This window comes from Anas acuta, chromosome 13 (assembly GCF_963932015.1).
Source record: "Anas acuta chromosome 13, bAnaAcu1.1, whole genome shotgun sequence".
NCBI lineage: Eukaryota > Metazoa > Chordata > Aves > Anseriformes > Anatidae > Anas > Anas acuta.
In genome coordinates, this window is record NC_088991.1 from 15,890,622 (window position 1) to 15,910,559 (window position 19,938).

General features: G+C 34.2%; 1 protein-coding gene across 17 annotated transcripts in view; it reads right to left on the reverse strand.

Annotated features, from left to right (window-relative positions):
* The window catches only part of DIAPH2 (diaphanous related formin 2), a 252,477-nt gene that overhangs the window by 122,977 nt on the left and 109,562 nt on the right, over nt 1-19,938 (reverse strand). For 11 of the 17 annotated variants that reach the window (XR_011101176.1, XR_011101178.1, XR_011101177.1 and 8 more), the window contains one exon: nt 5,072-5,207. Coding sequence is in view for 9 of the 17 variants with exons in the window: in XM_068697351.1 (XP_068553452.1) it covers nt 5,072-5,207 (136 nt within the window). In the remaining 8 variants the exon portion in view is untranslated. Of the gene's footprint in view, nt 1-5,071; nt 5,208-18,300; nt 18,807-19,938 lie in introns of those variants that run through there. The other 6 variants (XM_068697350.1, XM_068697353.1, XM_068697348.1 and 3 more) reach the window with 5 other exon arrangements.

Below are 19,938 nucleotides of genomic sequence, written 5' to 3' on the forward strand. Positions count from 1 at the left end.
CTTAACAATCCTATTACAAATGAGATACTATAACCACAGAGAAAACAATCATTCCACTGAGACAAAATTTAGAGACCAACCTTGTCCCCAGTTTAAATGGGGACACAGTTATATTTCACAACAGTTCAATAAGCAATTCTGTTATCCTGATTTCTGCACTATAGAAAAAGCTATTTGATCAACTAATTATTACAGAAATGGTTTTTAACATTGGCAGTTCTACAAAATAGATGAATATAAATTTAAATAGCAATTATATTGGATAAAGAATATAAAGTATTTTCGAAAGTAACAATACGTGCTTTTGAAAATAAGAATACTTTTTCTACCAAGGAAAAAGAAAGGTGAATTTGCATGTATTAAAAGTTAACACTTGCTACTGTCCAGTAAATACTTCCAAAGAACCCTTAAGTGAAAGAATCTAATAGCATTGCCTTTCTTCACCTGTAATTATCCCGACTAGATTTCAGTCTAATGATTTTGTTTTTTTCCCATGACAATTTACCCCCATGGAATCTTTTCATTTTGCCTACCATATTCATAAACAGAAATTTTCCATTACTTTTTTTTTTTTTTGAGATAATATTTTCATTTCTAATTTCTTTTTGTCTACCATGCTTACATCTATTTGCATCTCTTGAGATGGTTTTGATCTATATTAACAACAACATTTACAGTAGTTTTGATTCTCCCCCCATTTTCCACGTGGCTTCAAAATACTGCATAAACACGGCTTATAATTTTTGAGCAACTCATGTAATTGGAGAAGAAAATACCAAGCCTTGTTGTACTTTTACTGGTATTTTTGACCATAATGTAAATCTCCATTTATTTTTTTCCTTTCTTCTGTGAAGATTACATTTCAGGAAGAATGCAGCATATTCAAATGGACCATTGATATGAACATGAAACATAAAGACTTCACAAATTAATTCTAACACTGATCTCATTGGCATCCAGCACCATAAACGAATAATTAACAGAATGTAAATATGCCTCATGTTTTACCATACCAGGTACCTCATGCAATCACTAGCCGAAACAAACTCAAAGGATTAAGGCTAAGATACTGTCAACGTAATATGCATCTCATAATAAACTTAGTATGTATTTCTGTTTATGCTAAAGGGCATAGAAAGAACACAGCAATTAAGAAAGCATACAGTCAGTAAAAAAACAAGCATGACCTTCTTGAATTGCACCCTGCAATTGCCAATGCAAGTGTAAACTTTTCAAGGAAACAACTGAATTATTGCTGATACTAGTACATAACAATGTGAATAAATGGCAGATGAATTCTTATAAAACAGTACTTAAAAAGGGAAAGCAGAAATATCCATCAACCACTAGCATAGAACTTAATTTCTGTTATCTTCATCTGCATTAGGGAACAATGTTAATGTGTCTTCAAAATAATTTATTCAATACGAGTTGGGACTAAGCAAGTTCATTCTATCTTTTATCCCAATATCTTCAGATAAAAGGTGATTTTAATCACCATGGTAATCAGACATAGTGAAGAGCAAAACTGCTTCTGATTAAATAACATTTGCATCAGAATTGCTGTTACACGTTTTTCAGCTCCTTGAAAGCTGACTTCAGTTTTTTCCTCTCTTGTTCACTTAGAAGCAACATTGCAGGAATTTTGCAGATGTGAAGTCACGTGGAAGTCATGAAAACACTATACAAACATATAGCCCAGCCTACTACAGCTCTCACAAAAATGTAGACCACTGCTGTAAAATAAAGAATGTTTTCTTTTCATAGAGCTGGCAAGCCATAGAGAAAAGATTAATTTTCAACTAGGCAACTAAAAATTTTGATAATAGATTCTTCAAATCACAATTTTTTTCATCCACACTTAAGCATCTACTTTTAGTTGCATGTCAATGTCTTCCTCAAAAATGCTTGAGCGTGTCACATATAGGGAAGAATGAAATATTCTGAAAATATTTCTCTGAAATTTTGATTTGTGTCATCAGCTGAGCACTACTTAAGATCTTGTCCATCATGCTGCTGTTATAGAAAAAAATCACAAAAGCTATCTTTGACTCGAGCCACTACACCATCTTTTCAGTTAAAAACAGCCCAATTGCATGGACATTTGAACGCCAAGTAATACAAAATCCACTGACTTCAACACTAAAGAAGAAACTTGATGGAAATTACTTCAAAATAAATTATAGGCTGAAAAGATCTTATTGTTGTTTAATGTATTATTTTTGATTAACTGAGAACCCACTAACCTTTCTATACCTATTACAGTGCCTATTTATGAAAAATAATAGGCGTAAATATAACATAGGCATAAATAGGTATAATGTATATGTTTTTTGAAGCAAAAAGAAGAGTATATGTTGAGTAAGTTCCTAACGTTTTGTTTTTTTGTTTGCTTTTAATTCATATATTTAATTTAATATTTAATCTAATAAAATTAAATAGTAATATTAAATATTAAATTCAAAAAGTTAATGTTAAATTTAATATTTTAATTTATTTTAATTTAATTATTTTAATTTCTTTTGGAAGGTATATGTTAATTTTGTCAACTATCTGTCCATCTCGATTTTGTATGAAACACCTATATTTGGAAATGTGTATGTCTTTTGAGGCTTAGAATCACTTGACTTCTTATGTTGTCCATTGTAAATCACTTCGAAGCTTATATTGAGTTGAGAGACCTTCTATATTACATTTCTCATTCCACATCTTTGAATGCTTAGTAGGATTTATGTAAGTACTGTGTCAACTGGCTGATATGGCATCTCAATTAAACTAGACACTCTACAAAGTTCAAAATACTAGTGAATTGATTAACCTGGTCTTTATAATATTGGCAATTTTGAAATTATTTTTATAGCTAGGAATTAAAGTTCTTGGACAGTTGTTGATTCTGGCCACACTGCAGTCTTCTGCTCTCTCGCACCAAGAACCAGAAAATCAACTAATTCTGACCTGGATGTTCCAGTGACTTACGCATCTGTGTGAAAGTTTTCTTGCTCTTACTTGGTTATAGAACTGCACCCTTACAGGGCTTGAAAATATAGGAATCCTATTACTATTGCTCTGACCTGAGAGGCTGTAGCGATGTTTTTTGTTTGTTTTTGTTTTCTTTTTAATTGAAGATACAGCTGAAGAAATAACTAATGCATAGTTACGTTAAAACACCCTTCAGCTGAAATTACCTTGTCAAAATCACAGCTTGAGAGGACATATGTGTCCTTCCTCTAAGTCTTCTGCTTCACATTTGCTTAGACAAATTTGTGAACTATTTATATAAGCAGCAATGAGCATACAGAAGTAGGCATATCACGAAAAAAAATATAATTAGTTAAAAAACCTGGATATCAGTGTCCTGGATTCTAGTGGGGATAGAGCTATCACTCCACTCCACCCCTCCTACCATGGCAATAGAGTTCTAACATGCAGTGCATTCGAAGTGCACTGGTATCAAATCTATTCAAAAATTCAGAATGCAAATAAAGCTTTTACTTTCCCCCCAGTTCTTCTTAACACAGTCTGGTAATACAATAGAGAATCTATCATTTGTAAAACATATAAAGTAAACTCAGTAAAAAAATATCACTAGTAAATAAAATTTATCCTCTGCATCCATTTTTAGTTTTGAAGACTGATATGGTTCCTCACTTTCACCAAAATAAAAATATGAAATTTCTAACCACAAAAAAGCACAGAACTGTGACACTTGGTATACATATGTCAATAAAGATAAAATAGTATAACTTCCTGAAATCATTGCAAACATGACTCAATCTGACAAAGTAATGTGTAAGTAGATGGTATATATTTAAGATACACTGTTATTACTGTAACTGTATACCTGATGTAAGAATTTCAGTTAAAAACAAACATAAATGAATTAATGGTTCAATGAAAGTATCTGATTGGTATTAAAAAATACATACAGGTCCCAAAGGAGGTTTCTGGAACACAAGTCCTATGAGGAGCTGCTGAGGGAACTGGAGTGATAGGAATGCCCCTGTGATTCTTAAAGTGAAAATATGCTGGTGATGGCAAATCTTAGGATTGTAATTGCTCTCTGAAGAGCACAGGGATGGAGTAAGGAACTTGAAGAACAAAGCATTCTCAGTACTGCATCTACAAGATCCATGTTTTTACTACGGCTGTACCAGAGGTACACATCACCTTAAACACAAGTTCATTTAAACCACAGACTAAAGATTAAGCCTACCAAAAACAGAGACTGTAGAGGATCATGGTAGCCAAACCAGAAGGAGAGGATGGTGACCTGACACTCCTTAAGTGCTAGCTGTCACCACACACGTCACAGATTTCCACTGGTCACAGGAAATTTACTTATTTGCAAGAAATACCGGCATTCTAAGTACATTTGACACCATACAACTGCATAAGCAGTGTTTCTGCATGACTGCATTATCAGTGATTAAAATGCTGTCCAGAACCTTGTCCTTCCATGACTTAGATTGCTTTCACTTTCACAACCATCCTCAAAGATGTTGCAGTGGGCTTTTTTTGCCTGGCCTAGCGTTTCTCCAGTGTTTTCCATACAATCTTCTCACAGCTGACAAGCTTAACACTGCTATTTATAATGCTGAAATATAATTCTACACTTAGGCCCTGAGCTCAACCAGATTTTCCAGATCATAATAGGATTGTTGGGAGAACATACATTATAACATGGAGCCTCCAAGCCCAAGAAGGAAGACATAAATTGCCACAGTATCTTGATTATAAAGATGTTCACAGAATTAAATTAACAACAAAGCAAGTAAGATACTACTTCTTGGAAGTAAATCCTTATGAAGAAATCAATTAACTGCAACAAAGGGAAACAAGGCAATAATTCACAGCAAAATGGCTTGAAAGGAACATTGTACATAGCTAATGACAAATACATAATTATAAAATCAGAAAGGCCAAAGCAAAAGAGTTCTCACTGAAAAAATTTACCTTTTTTTTCTGCTTGCAAAACAGATAGCAAGTATTTTTCATACTGACCTGAAACAATCTTCAGCTCGTTATTCCCCACCACCACCCCGTTATTTCTCTAGTAAAAATGATGCCTTACCTTTGTTCATATCAATCAACTGCTGTTTCTTCTTCTGTCTCTCCAGTTTCTCACGTTCAGCCTTTTCTTTTGCCAGTTTGGCTCTTTTCATTTTTTCTTCCATCTCTCTTCTTTTGTTGTTTTCTTTTAAAGCCTCCTGCATTAGATAAAAAGAACATGGAAGTCTACACACTGAGGACTAGAAAAAATAACAAAAATTAACCTTGTTTGCACAGATATGCATTTACGTCTCACATAAGTGAAAAAATAAAAAGGAACTGCTACATTTTAAGCATTGTCAGAAATTTTAAAGAAAAAAAAAATTACCATACTATTATACACATTATTAGATAATCAGAAGAATGAAATCTGAAATCACTTTACGTTTATGGTAATTAAAAAATTCCAGATAGTTCAGCAGCAACATGTATGTTTGTTTGTTTGGATTTGCTTTTAAGACTGAGTCTAGCTTAAACCAATAGCTTACTTTTAAGAGGAGTAAGTGTAGATGAAAGCAAGTTTCTGTCATTATGCAGTTCAACTACGAGTAACTAAAATTAATTTACCAACATTTAAGCTACAATTCCTCAAATATTTTGAAATATACTGAAATATCCAAAGCAGTCTGCATTGCTTAGCTACACAAAAGATATCAAAATTCATGGAAAATAGTTGAATTTGTGGATCAAGACAGCAAATCTAAAGTCTCTTTGATGACAGGTTACACAAAGTACCATGCTAAAAGCTATAAACGTAGAGCACTCCTGGATGAAAACCTTCCACAATCCTTCCTACAATTAATCTAGAATATATCCTCCTTTTCCAAATGAGGTTTTGGAAATGAGTCTTGATTTCCTACTGTGTTGGGTTAACCTGGGCTGGCTGCCAGACACCTTCCAAGCCACTCTTTCACTCTCCCTCCTCAACAGGATAGGCAGAAAAAAAAAAAAAGATGAAAAGCTCATGCGCTAAGACAAAGGCTGGAAGTGGCTGTTTCTGGCATGGGGCAGGTCCAGTCTCTCCTCACAGAGCCTCTCCACAGTGACCCCTCTCCACTACCAAAACCTGGACACACAAACCCAATAAACTTATTACGTCCTCAAAACCAGTCATAATTCCTATTGCACTCCTTGCTCTCTTAAAAAAACAAATACTTGAGTTCCTTTAAGCTTTTACATAAGATCTTCAATACATCCTTTGTTTCACCCTTCCTAAGATTCATTTATCATTAGGAAATTCACTGAAATCCATCATGATTTAATTTCGCCTAACATTACAGATAGACATGATAAATGTTAAGGGTAATTTTCTTATTTATATTCACAAATAGACATTTATTGCTCCCTTTCCTCTCCAACTCACAGTACCCTAATATACTCTACCTACAAGTAGAAGGTCTGGGCTTCAGGTTATTTTGGACATTATGTCCAACAAAATAGGTACAGTAATGGGGCGACTGGATCTAAAACCATCCAGCCTCTAAACTTCCTAACTGAAAGGACATTATATGCAAATACACAGTTCATAAATACAAAATATATACAGTTAATAAAATACGCTACCTACTCATGGCATTCGAACAAAAAACATTCAAAACAGACAGAAATCCAAACAGGGCATCACATTAACAAGTCTCTAGGGCTCTTGGTTCCCAGACTGGCAGTTTTGGAACTAATAGAATGAAATGGAACACTGCACCCATACAGTTTCAGACGGCTTTTCATAGCAATGGTAGAGTTACTCTACTTATTCACCCTTGGCTTCACTGTAGTCATCCAGCAATTCTTTAGTAACGCTCTAGTATTCTGATTAGTATTTAGCAGATCCTTTCCTGCTATCCCTTATCCACTTAAACCTCCTACCTACTCACCCACCCAATTTTATGCCACATTCCTTAAAATTGACCATCTATTCTTTTCCTTTACATACCACTCCAAAATGAGGACTGAAAAAAGAAAATGATTTGCTATTTGAACATCAACATTGTTTAGTGAAAGTATTCCTTTTCCTTCAAAAAAGTGTCTCAGAACCAGGTCACACAGAAAGTACTTGTTTATCATTACTCTCCACCAGCTAGTTCCACATTTGCTATGTTATTTACTACTGTAGACAGTCAGACAATAGCCTGAAATATATAACTCACAAGAATATATTACCAGATGTTTTTCAAGCTATGTGCTGAAAGCAAAATAATTAAATGTTCAACTGTATTTATAAACATATTTTATATTTGAATTAACATCGACCATACTTTTTCAAAGCTAGTTGAAAAAGACTCTAAATAAAGGAAAAGAGACCTTTTACTCGGATGAATGGTGTTGTCTACAGAATTTGCTCTACCTCAATTATAATAAAAATCCTTTAAGTTTTCCTCTACTTAATTATCTGTCACCCTCATGTGGCTTTGATTCCTTCCTTATTTACTCTTTGCTCAGTTTCTAGACCTCCAGACTGTCAACTAGACCAGTGATTTCTAATATAAAGGTAGAACAAGTCTGCACATGACTTACCATGGTGTGTAACTCAATGTCTTACCATTCTAAAGTCTAGAGATGTCACATGATTAAAATGGGGCATTCAATTTTTTGGAGTGATTCATACAGCAGCAAAAGTGTATGGGACATATAAGTGCATAAATTTTGAGGCTAGTGGTTTCAAACAGCTGTAACAGATTGCTTTTACAAAAACTTATGTACACAGTAACATTAGCAGGAACATGACCTATGCTGATACTATAAAATAAAAAGTAAAACAGAAAAAAATTAGAATTATAAACTCCCTTCAATGCTACAACTTTTTTCAGAAAAACTAAAGTGGTTGAGTTCTAAAAAGACATCTATTAGTTCATTCACTTTTACGCACGCTGCGTATGAGATGTTAGATAATCAACTTATCATCATTCATTCTACAAAGTAATAGAAGAGAGTACTTGATTTTTATGCATAAAAATGCCACTTTAAATTGAATTTCTACACTACTTTAATAGCATAATGTAGGACACCCACAGAAATTCATTCTCCATGCCTTAAAAATAATACTTGCAGATCACTCAGACCTTTCCTAAATTTGCCTTGCGCGAGCAAAATATGTGATTCAATATACAAGAAATAAAGAATTGCATCATAAATCAATAGGAACAGTGAACTCAAATTAACTGGAAATTCATGTATACAGAAAGAGTTAAGATGCAGCAGATTGCTCAATGTGTTCATAAAAAGATCTTTCGTGAGTGTTCCATGGAGGATAACATTCAAGTTATCTTTATGACAATAATGCAAAAGAGATGCTGCAACCTAGAATTAAACAAGAACAGAAATACTGAATTTCCTGATGGGTGGCTACAAAACAGTAAGTAGAAAAGATTATTTAGGATACTGCCCCGTGCTTCATGAATCCTAACCATTATATCTAACATAAAATATCTTTGGGATGCTGTCACTGCAGGTCAAGCTCACCCAGGACCAAGACCAGCATTAGCAGGAGCACTGGCATTTACTCAAAGGCACAGCCATTCCGCACTGGGGCCCCAACGCAATGCCAGAGCTGGGGCTGGGGACAAGGGCCAAACCAAGGCATGTACACAACCCCAAGCAGAGCCATCCGCCATCAGGCTTACTATAGCTTATGCAGCACATAAATTAACATGCATAAATATATGCACCACCTTGTGTTGTTCAATAAGTACAATCCACTTGCTTCCAGCTACTACTTAGCATTATGGCCCTCAGGTGCGTCTACATCCAGTATCTGCCTGTCTTGCTGGCACCAGACAGATCATTATCAAAGAAATCAAGGGTTTCTGGATGAGGGAGGGTGTCATCTACTTTAGTTCATCATTACGTCTTCTCACACCCTACAGACGCCATTATAGGGTAAGACTTCTGCAGGTGTAGCTGCTGTTGTATATGCAAGGTGGGGAGTACGGTTTTGCACTGGCTAATCAGCAATATTACATTTTAATATACTTAGAACTGTATAGCTATGTAAGGTAGAAGAATCCTTCACTATTTACTGAATCAAGTTTAAGGGTAACAATTAAAAACAGTAAGTAAGCATGTTCCAGCAATACTCTTTCCAATAATTACAAAACAGTCGTCAAGCAGACAGATTTGGAACTGTTTTATTAACTAACTTGATTCAATATTTTACCACCAGAATAAACACACATGCCTAATTCACGTTATTACTGAAAGAGAGAGAGCTGAAATGCATACTTACATACTAACAAATGTGTATTAGTGTCATTACAGAAATGAAAAAAATATCTGCGAACAATCTGAGCAGAGGAACCGAGGACCATATCAGACAAATTGTTGTTTAGGTCAAAACCAGATCCTTTTTGGGTCAAGAAAGAGATGAATCAATAGGTCAGCATGCGAAGCTTTGCACCATTATGCAAGTGAAACCTTACATTTTAACAAACAAACTAAAAAAAAACAAACTTATTTCAAGGTGATTTTGTAAAATCTATTCCTAAGCTTTCTACGCGTGCCTAAAATCAAGCAGAAAGTGATGGTTTTGTTCTTCCATAGATCAGGATCTTAAATGTGATGCATTGAAAGGACTCAAAGTTTTTGCCTGGAATTCTCAAATTTTAACAGAGATTGCAAGGATTACTACACTGTGCAATGTATATTGATGTAAGTGTCTAAACACCAAACCCATCAAAATAACAATAAAATAAAACAGCATGGGTTTGAAAGCTTTTACGTGCTTCCTTCAAGAGAAGACTGAGAGACTATTAAGCAAAAGCGTTCCTTCCAGAGAATATATGCCAATACACCCTTAGGAAATGAAAAACACACAAAAAAAAAAAACAAAAAAACAAAAAAAAAAAACACCAGAACATTGCAAGGATACTCATAGTCATTGGCTTTTTTTTTTTTTTTTTTTTTTTTTCCCCCAAGGCTTCTTATACCTTTCACTTCATGCTTCATATTACATTTTGACAGAATAAGCCAATTCTACTAGCTTGCTTTGGAATTTCCTAAACATGATAAGCCAATCTAAACTTCTGGAAATAAGCTAATTTACTCCAACATCAGCAAGCTAATTGAAGATATAGTAACAGTGATCAATCAAATGACAATTAAGACAAATGGGGGGTTCAAATTATCAAATTATTATCTTAATATGATATATGAACAAGCACAATGATGAGCCTGAGAGTCAATGAAGTGGCCTTGTGGAGACTTCAAAAGAGAGATCAGATTACTACTAATCTAAGACCCAAACACAGCTTTTTCTCTAACAAATGTGTTAGATGCAGATACAAGCATCTGTAGACTGTGGGCATCTTCTATGGCAGGGTCTCTTTTAGACTTAGAATCTTGCAAAAGGGAGTCACTTAGGACAGGTAATAAACCCTATTTTTTTTTTTACAAGAGCTCTTGAACATCTGGGTTAGATTCACATCTTAGGTACTGTGATTCTCAACATCCTAAACTATGGCTGGTTTTCAGCATGGAATAAGGATTTAAAATCCTCATTTAAATTTTATAAACTTCCAAGATAATGGTAAGGAATAACGAGAAGACTCAATTAGACTTACTGCAATCAGTGCTGACTGGACAATCAGCTTAGAACTATTGAAAATGATAAAAAAAAAAAAAAGTTTTAATCATGTCCCTTTTCAAGATTAGGAAGCCTAACTGCTGTTTCTTCTAGATCATGTTATCCTACATTACTTATGAAAAAAATTATCCAAAGGCCTCACTACCATAAAATATATATATATTAGTTTTCCCATCTACAAGGCCTATGACACTGCCACAGAAATGAGTTAGGCTTGCCAGGAACAAATCCCAATCCCATCTACTTTGCCAGTTATACCTACGCTTGACTGCTTTTTAGTGCTTGTAAATGCAGTGTACTCCAATTCACTTTATTTTGTATTGTATTTTTATTATCTTCTAAGAGAAATGTCATCCTTACCCTTTTATGTCAGAAATAGGGCGGCCACCTACCTAGCAGCACTAACAACCTGTTAACGAAGTCAGTAAGTTACCACACTTATATGAATCCTTTTGACTCCAATTCCATTACTTACTTAAAAACTTTCCTAGCCTCCTAGCCTACACTCAATTCCTGATTTATCTTTAAAAAAAATAAAATAAAATAAATGAAGTTCTCATTAGCACAAGTTGGACTTAGATGAGAAATGAGAGACCTTAGAAAAGGGTCTTTTTTTTTTAAGGAGGACAGCAAGGGTTTGCTATATACTGCCTGTTAGTATTGCCTCCTGGAAAACTTTGCCGCAGGAAATATTTCTTGGTGATTTTTTTTTTTTTTTTAAAGGCAGAAGGGGCAAACTGTATTCCCAGACAAATAACCTGGAAGAAGAGTGAATAAACATATTCTTTCTTTTAAGTCATTCTTAAATTACAAACTCAATTTACTAGTTTAAAACCCGAGAATTCAGCTTGAATTTATGTAGTGCCTTTCACTAAAAAAAAAAAATAAAATTATGTGTTATGTATTGTATATTCATTGATTTGTATCACTGTAACAAATGTCCTACTGTATTCAAGGGACGCTTCAAAAACAGCCGTGGGAAAAAAAAAAAAAAGCTCCTGCATCATACAGCTTAAGGTTTGCTTTGAAGCATATTATAAGTAAACAAATACTAGAAAGAAGAAAAGGGCTTACAATTATACTCAAGTTGCTGAATTCGCTGTGATGAAAAAGTCTTCATATGAAAGAAACATAACAGATGTTTTGTTTCCTGCTTGATACATGACATACATCTTATAAAATCTTGAAAGACCAGGACACTTGTGGTCCAATAAAAAGATCGTTTAATGTTGTATCATTTTGGGGGGAGTTCCATTTTCTGGATCTTATATTACAGGGTTACCGTAAAATATCCCAGCTACTCACAAATTATCAGTGAATCAAAAGTCACTGCTGACACAACAGTGCAGTTTATTTCAATGCTTTTTTACAAGCAACCATCACATACTGCCAACTGATGTTACTTGTATCTGCTTAAATATTTCACTATACTAGAATACAACCCATTTTTCTTTAAGTACATTCATAATGTAATCAGAAGATTTTCTTACTCAAAAAGCAGCAATTACAAAAATGTTTTCTAGGAGAGGGAAGCAGTCACCACTGATAGAAATTCACTAAGTATAAAAAATATTCCTTTGCTGAAGGAAGAAGCTTCTTTGCATTTTGTAACAACTATACCTACAAATGCTAGATTTCACCTCTCTATTTTTTTATTTACTTCCTCCAATTTTACTGTACTTTTATAGACATTATTGCAACATTGCTTTTGGACTTAATATTCACCCTTAAGACTACCTGCATGAAAGGGGGAGCCCACAGGGAAAAAAAAAAAAAAAAGTGAAAAAAAAAAAAAAAGAAAAAATTAAGAGCTGAATAAAGAAAAAAAAATCCCCATCTAATGTTAACGTATGTATTTCATACACCTTTCATAAAGCATAGGACCTCATTAAAAGGAAATTTATGTGCATTTTTAAATGCAGGCATAACAGATTTGGTGGATATTTGTAAATACTCTAGCGCCAACAAACATCCAGAAAGTGACAGTTGTGATAAAAAATATTTCAGATCATTTGATATAAAGTTTGTGAGACAGCAGGCTAAAGTGAAGAACCAAAACAGAAAAGAACAAACAGGCTTCTTGGTTCAGGCAACTGATTAATCATTCCTTGATAAGAGCCTGAAAACTATACCAAACCAAGTATATCAGGTTGCAATTGTTCCAAGGCTACACTGCAAATGAAGGACAAGAGAAGTTTGTGTTTACTTTCACTGAAAGGAAGGACTAAATCAATATTACCTAAAAAAATATATGTTCCAAAATGTCCCAAATATGAAAAGCATATTCTTATTCTGTGGATCTACTATTATACATGTATATGTAAAAAGGAAAAAAACAAAATCACTACTTTTGATTCAATTTCCTGGTAACTGTCAGCTCTGACAGAGAAGAAAATACATAAATCCTCCCCACACATGCATGTCCCAGCTTGATTTTGAATCAGGTTTCATTTACAAAGGAAGGTCCTCATGCTTAAGTGCTTTATGTAGATCTTGAATACAACGAGGTTATGAAGATGTATCTAAGCACTAAATCAAAGAAATAAACCTAGGTAGAGGTGACACAAAATTACTTGTTAAAAGCTCACTTCTAAGGTTTAAACATTCTACCTGATCTTAGGGTAAAGAAGAGAGTGAACAAGAAGCAGCACAGCCAAGTAAAGACCAAGAAAGGCAGGATTTCCAACTGCAAGAGGTAAAGACAATTTCTGAGGTAAAGCAACACAAACTTGATTTAGTCCTCTCACTACACTCTTGGCTCTAATTATGTTTCTTCCAAAAAGCGCAGAAAAACCTAGAAATAAAAAGTGAGCATATATATTTATAGCATATATAAATAAAACAACTGTGTTTCATCCATCCATATTTCTAGATTGATTCACTAGGCTGCAGCTTGATGAATTGAAATGGCTCAAAAGGAATGTTTGGTTAGATAAGTCATAGGTGCTCTAAGTTTATTTGGTTATTTGCAACCATATGACAGACAGTTTTGCAAATTTAAATGTGAATTCCTAAGTATGCAGAGCCGTCTTCTCCTAACATCACAAAACAGTGCAAAAAATGATTTATTTTCACACAGCTTGACAGATACCGATAAAGAACTAGCTATGAGATTAATTTGGTATTTGACTGCGAACTCTGTGTGAGGGCAGTCTTAAAGATATAAAAAAAATGAAAAAAAAATGTTCATAAGTAAATTTCTGTTCAACAAGCCAACGTCTATTTCTCTAAAAAAAAACAATAATAATTAGTCAGTGCTAGCTACCACTCCCACCCCTCCTCCAAGTATAGCAAGGCATTCCAGTGGCAGTCAATATGTCTCAAAACACAGAGGAAGGTCAGCTACTATATCTGCTTACATGGCCTCCTTGTAATTTCCTTTTCTGCTGTTATTCAGGGATAACAGAGTAACAGCTTATTTATATGGAAAATCTTGTTGGAAAATAATTTGGGAAACTACTGAACTGAAATAAGTATCACTGTATAGGTGATACATATATATCACTGTATAGGTGAACTTGTAGAGGTGCATTTAGTAAGTACTGTTTCTCTCCAACTTGCAGAAGAAATAATTAGAAAATGTATGTATTATTTATTTCAAGAAATCAAAAACTGGCATTATTTTCCATTTAATGTATGCCACTTCTGACAATGATCATTACAGTCTTGAACATATTTTCAAAAGACCAGATGCTATGTAATACGAGCATTACAAGAAAAACGTATCATGCAACAAGCATATATTTTATATATGATATATAGATGTGTGTATGTGTATACATACATAAACACAGATTTCTCTGTGACCATTAAATGTGCCTTTCAGAATAAATTTCTGATTAAAGATGAGCCTAAAATTAAAATATATTGATAAATTTCATCTTTTTCAAAAACACTAGCTGAATTTCAGTATTGTATAACGTAACAATCCTATCTGCAGTTGCAAATGAAAGAAGAGAAAGCAAAATGCCGTAACAAAGAGAGACAGTAATTTATTTAGTCAGCACACTTGCTTCCATACAGCAAAATTATATACAGAGTCACAGGATAAGCAAAGGGAAATAGTGGTTAAAGCTGTTATACAAAGCTAACAGAAGAAATGTTAAGATTTCCTGAAGGGCTCTGTTGAATTCTAAGTGCTGATGACTGGCCTTTATCTAGAACTATATATGCTGTAGACTCAATTAAAACACAGCATATATATATATATATATATATATATATATATAAATCTATCTATATATATACACATAACTGATCTTCAAGGAAAACCTTCTCCAAGCACTAAGATCACCATCCTGTCATGCAGGAAGCTGAGGAGGTTTGGCAGGTTTTTAAGTGTGGTTGAACAAGGAACTCTTGATGTAGCTCTGATGTAAAACAGAGAAGTTGAAAGCTAGAAGCATGGTTATGCTACCCAAGAGAAATACTGCACTACTGCACAGGGAGGGAAAGAATTAAGAAAGCCAAAGCTCAGTGTGAGATAAAATTGGCAAGTGATGTGAAAGGCAATGAGAAGGGCATTTACATCTACAAAGGCTGATTAAGGAAGAGATAGTTCTGCTGCTGAATTGAGCATGGAACCTAACCTCAGAGTCTCATGTACTCAGTACCTTCTTCATCTCAACCTTTACCATCACTGTCTCACAGGCTATCAGGGCAGCTGACTGATGTCATTGCAAGGCCTCTATTTCATCAAAAAGCTGCAGGACTCAAAGGACATCACCAATGCCTCTGAAAAGCAAGTGTTATTCTCATCTTAAAAAGAGCAAGAAAAGCTTGGTGAACTTCATACTACTCAGCCATCACTTGTGTTTTCATGAAGTTCACAACATGATTCCTTCTGGAAGCCATTTCCTGTTACACAAAGGACACGATGCTGACTGGAAACCAAAAGAATGGACTTAGCAGGGACAAATTGTGCCTGACCAACCTGACTACCTTCTATACTGAAATGACTGACTGGCTCTGTGGAGGGGAAGGCAATGCATGTTTTGTTGTTGTTGTTGATCTTGGCTTTAGCAAAGCCTTCAACACAGTCTCCCACAGACATGGTATCTCAATTCATGGAGATATTCAAAACAGGGTCCCACGCAGCTTGAACTAACTTCTGCACTAGCCCTGCTTTGAGCAGGATGTCAGACTCAATGACTCTCTACTATGTTCTTCCACACTAAATTACCTCATGATTCTATGGTATGTCTTATTATAAACGTTCACACCAGAAAAATTAGCAACAAAACCAAAAGCAGCAATCTGAAGAACTCCTGAACTTTTAATTGTTAGCAGCTGTAGTACAAGAAATAACACAGGAGAAAGACAAACAAGAAAAGCCAAGTCAGGCATATTTCAAAAAATATCTGGAATTATATTTTGGCCATTTACTTCAATCATTTACCATAAATGGGGAAAAAAACAACACTTAGAAGCAGCATGCAGGCACTATTCTGGTTTGAAAACAAGGTATTTAATAAGTAAGCATGCTCTACAGAACATCTGGAAATGCTGTATATACTCAGCTTTCTCCGATGGCACCTGAATTCTTATCAGTAGTTATGAATTTTTACAGTAAATTCCACAGATTAAATGAGTTCCAGTGATTTATTGCTTTTTCTTGATTTTTCCTTAAACTTGAAAATTGATTGCTTTTTTATCTTTTTGAAAAACTTTTCATAGCCATCAAAATGTTGCAGAAAAACTTAATTCTTTAAAATAATTTTCCTTACAGAAAATAAAATCATTGTACTGCAAACTTCTAATGCTTGCTCTAGGCCTTCTTCATGCATATGGAAAAATTAAATCCTTAAACAAGAATCTTTATGCCACTGAAGTCTACAAGGTTCTGCTCTGGATAAAATAAGTCCAGAAATTCTCAAAAGACCTAATTACAATTACTACAACTAGTGTATATATCTGAACAAGTCAATTTGACTAAAGCACAAATTATACTAAGGAAAGAAAGCTTTTCCTTAAGCTATACACGTCTCAGATCTCACTTTTTTATACTGAAGACTTTAATATTTAATATTTAAAGAGGCTTAGTAGATAATACAGATAAAAACTTTTTTAAACCCTAGCACCACACAGATAATTAACTATTCAGACCAACATATGCAGCATTAAAACAGTATCTTAGTAGACTACTCCCTGCTTCCTAAAATTATAAAGTGACACAAGAAATTAGCTCCACTTCTCTAGAAACTTGGAAAGATTATTTGTTGTCTGTCTTTTCTGTTTGGAATTCAAGTCTAATATTCCAAACCAGAATACAAAACTCGATAGGTCTGTCTTAGCAAACTGAATCTATTCACAGAGATTTAGTCTTTAGGATAATCTCCCACCCTTAAAAAAAATTTATTGCAGTTTTTTAGTATTAAGTAAAACAAACATCAAACAAATATCCTAAGAAGAGGCGACCATACATAGGTGTTTAGAAAAAGCAGAATAGCTAGTGGATTCTGATCTCTGCAAGCATGTACATGTATAACTCAAGTTTCCCTCTGTAATTACTTTCCCTTAAGACAGAAGGCACTTTACATCAATTAGGTAATAAGACAATTATGTTTTGCAATGACTGTATTTACAGCACAAGATGAAGGTGTTGTGGAGATATTCAAACATAATAACCTTGTAACAAGGATTGTGAAAATGTACATGTGAGGTTATCGAGATCCTCGTTGACAAGGAAGTACATGACTATGTAGTGCCTACCAGAAAGATGCTGTTTTCTTGCTTTGTGAATAGCTAATAGTTGTGTCTGAATTTTAAGAAGGAAAAATCCATTAAAAGTAATTTAGTACATAAGTGAAATACTAAAGGCAGATTACAGTGGAAAAAATGAAGAGTAGTTGCAGTCTACTGAAAATACGCAACTACTTGCTCAAAGTAAATCCTTTTTCTGCTAGATTTGATGTTTAAGGAGTATTTTATCTGTACCAAACACTCTGATAATATCCTCTTCCCCTCCAATAAAATAAAGGAAAAAGAAAAAACAAACAAACAAAAAAATGTCAAGACAACTTTGCTGTCTGCTTTCAGTACTGTCTAGTAATCAGAACACAGGTATTCCTGCACTCATACAGAAAGAAAGTAAAGCATATTCTGGCAAATAAAACCCAGATATCATCTCATGGTAAAAATTATCTGGGTAGTTTATAGAATTTACACCTCTTTTCCACATCCACAGAGGAGTATTTGCAGAAGACATGTATACAGCATTAACAAGACGATTATGTGCATGTTGGGAATAATAATTAACAGTAGTTTGCTAGTAGTTTTCAACACCTTCATTACTCTGATTGCTACAGTTATTTCAGTGATTAAAAATAATGTTTGAAATGTCCTAATTTTTAACAGTTTTCTAAAACAGTGAGAATTGGCTATCTGGAGCCTTGCTGTAAGTACAAGTGTACAAAATGCATACAGAAGAGAAATTTATTCTCAATGCAAATTTAAATTATTCAGTGACATAATACACTTCCTTCCTCCCAAGTCATACTGCATTTATCTGCATTCTGTATTTAATGTGCAAATGTTCAAAGTCACCCGAACATTCCAGATTTAGAAGCATGTGATTGAAGTATTTCACTAAATGTTTCTGAAACAGGACCTCATTTAATTGAGGTAAATTAGCAAATATTTGAAAAACAAATAAAAAAGCATACATACTTCAAGTCCACATTAACAGTCATCACTGAAGTACAGGTATTAGAGATGCAGTGAAATCCGTTCCAGACAGTATTCTCACAAATAATATTTAGGAAAGTCAGTGAAACTTAAAAACTGGACCACCAAAAAATTCACAAATATACAGTTTTCTATAGTATAGACTTACACTACATTACTTAACCCTAAACACAACTGATGTAAAATGCAAAAGCAATCCTAGAAAGCTGCTTTGAAGAAAAACAAAGTTACTGGTGGACAATTGGTTGGATGAGAGGCAGCAGTATGCCTTTGGAGCAAAGAAGTTTGAATGCACAGTCAATTTTTTAAATAGTACAGTAACAGGTTGAAGGACGCAATTCTTCCACTTTACCACTCCTTGAAAAAACACATCTGGAGGAGTTCTGTGCCCAGAATGAGTTCCAATGAATATTGGAGCATGTCCAGTAGTTGATATCAAGACGGTCATGAGGTTGGAGCATATGACAACCAGAAGCTGAGAACTGAGTTTGTTCTGCTGTAAGAAGAGAAGGCTCTCAGGCGACCTAATTGCTATCTACACAACATAATGGGATGGTATACAGAAGACGGATCTAGATTCTTCTCAGAGGTGCAAAGCAATTGAACAAGAGACAATAAATACAGTCTCTCATGTTATAACTTTTTTCCTATTCTGCCACCACAGGTGTGATTACTGTGGAAAACAGAGAGGTCATGAAATCTCCATTCCTGAATAAAAATGTAACTGAACAAGGCCCCATGATACCTGCTGGAACTTGACCTTACTTTGGATTATATAGGTGGACTAAATAATCTCTGAAAGTCCAATCAACATAGCCACGTGAATTTAGACATAACACAGCCAACAACATAGTGTTGATATTGTAAATATGACATAAAAATTAAACACTCATAAAATAACCTGATTTGTGTCTTTGCAAACTCTGGAACTTATATCAGCAGAAGAATCAATGCATTCATACATTTGAAATTTTGGCACCCCAAGCCTTGTAGTAATTCCTGCCACTGGGATTAATCCTAGATTTGTATTGTGTTTTCTCTTTGTCAAATTACCAAAATATTAGACATATATAAAGTCTTAACTATTATTATAATATATATTGTAGCCATCATATTAAAGGACAGAATAACCACTCTATTTTATAAAATACGACATTTTATATAGAAAATATATAACTATTATACTTTGACATGAAAAGAGATTTGCCTCCTGGACAAGCATACAGATAAATCTCAGAATTTTCTCCTTAAATAAGTAGCAATGAATTAAAGCCGATCCCACCCTCTCCGCCGTTATTATTCAGTCATTTCAAATACAATTATAACCAGCAAAGAGCAACAGGCTATTAGCCAGATCTTGAGATAGTCAACAAAGAAATAAAATAGACATATTTAAGCAACTGGAAGTATTTTCATTCTAATATGCTTTCTAGAAAACCTGGGTATTTGTTCTCTGGCTCCTGTCACCTTCATAGCTGTTTAAATACATACTTGAGGACAGATTTGTCACCACAGTATTTGGATATTGCTAGTTTGAAGTCTGTTTCAAGTAGTTACAATGAAGTAGACTTCCAAAATTAGATATCCATGTTTGAAAATGTGAGCTTTGGATTTATGAAAAATTAAAT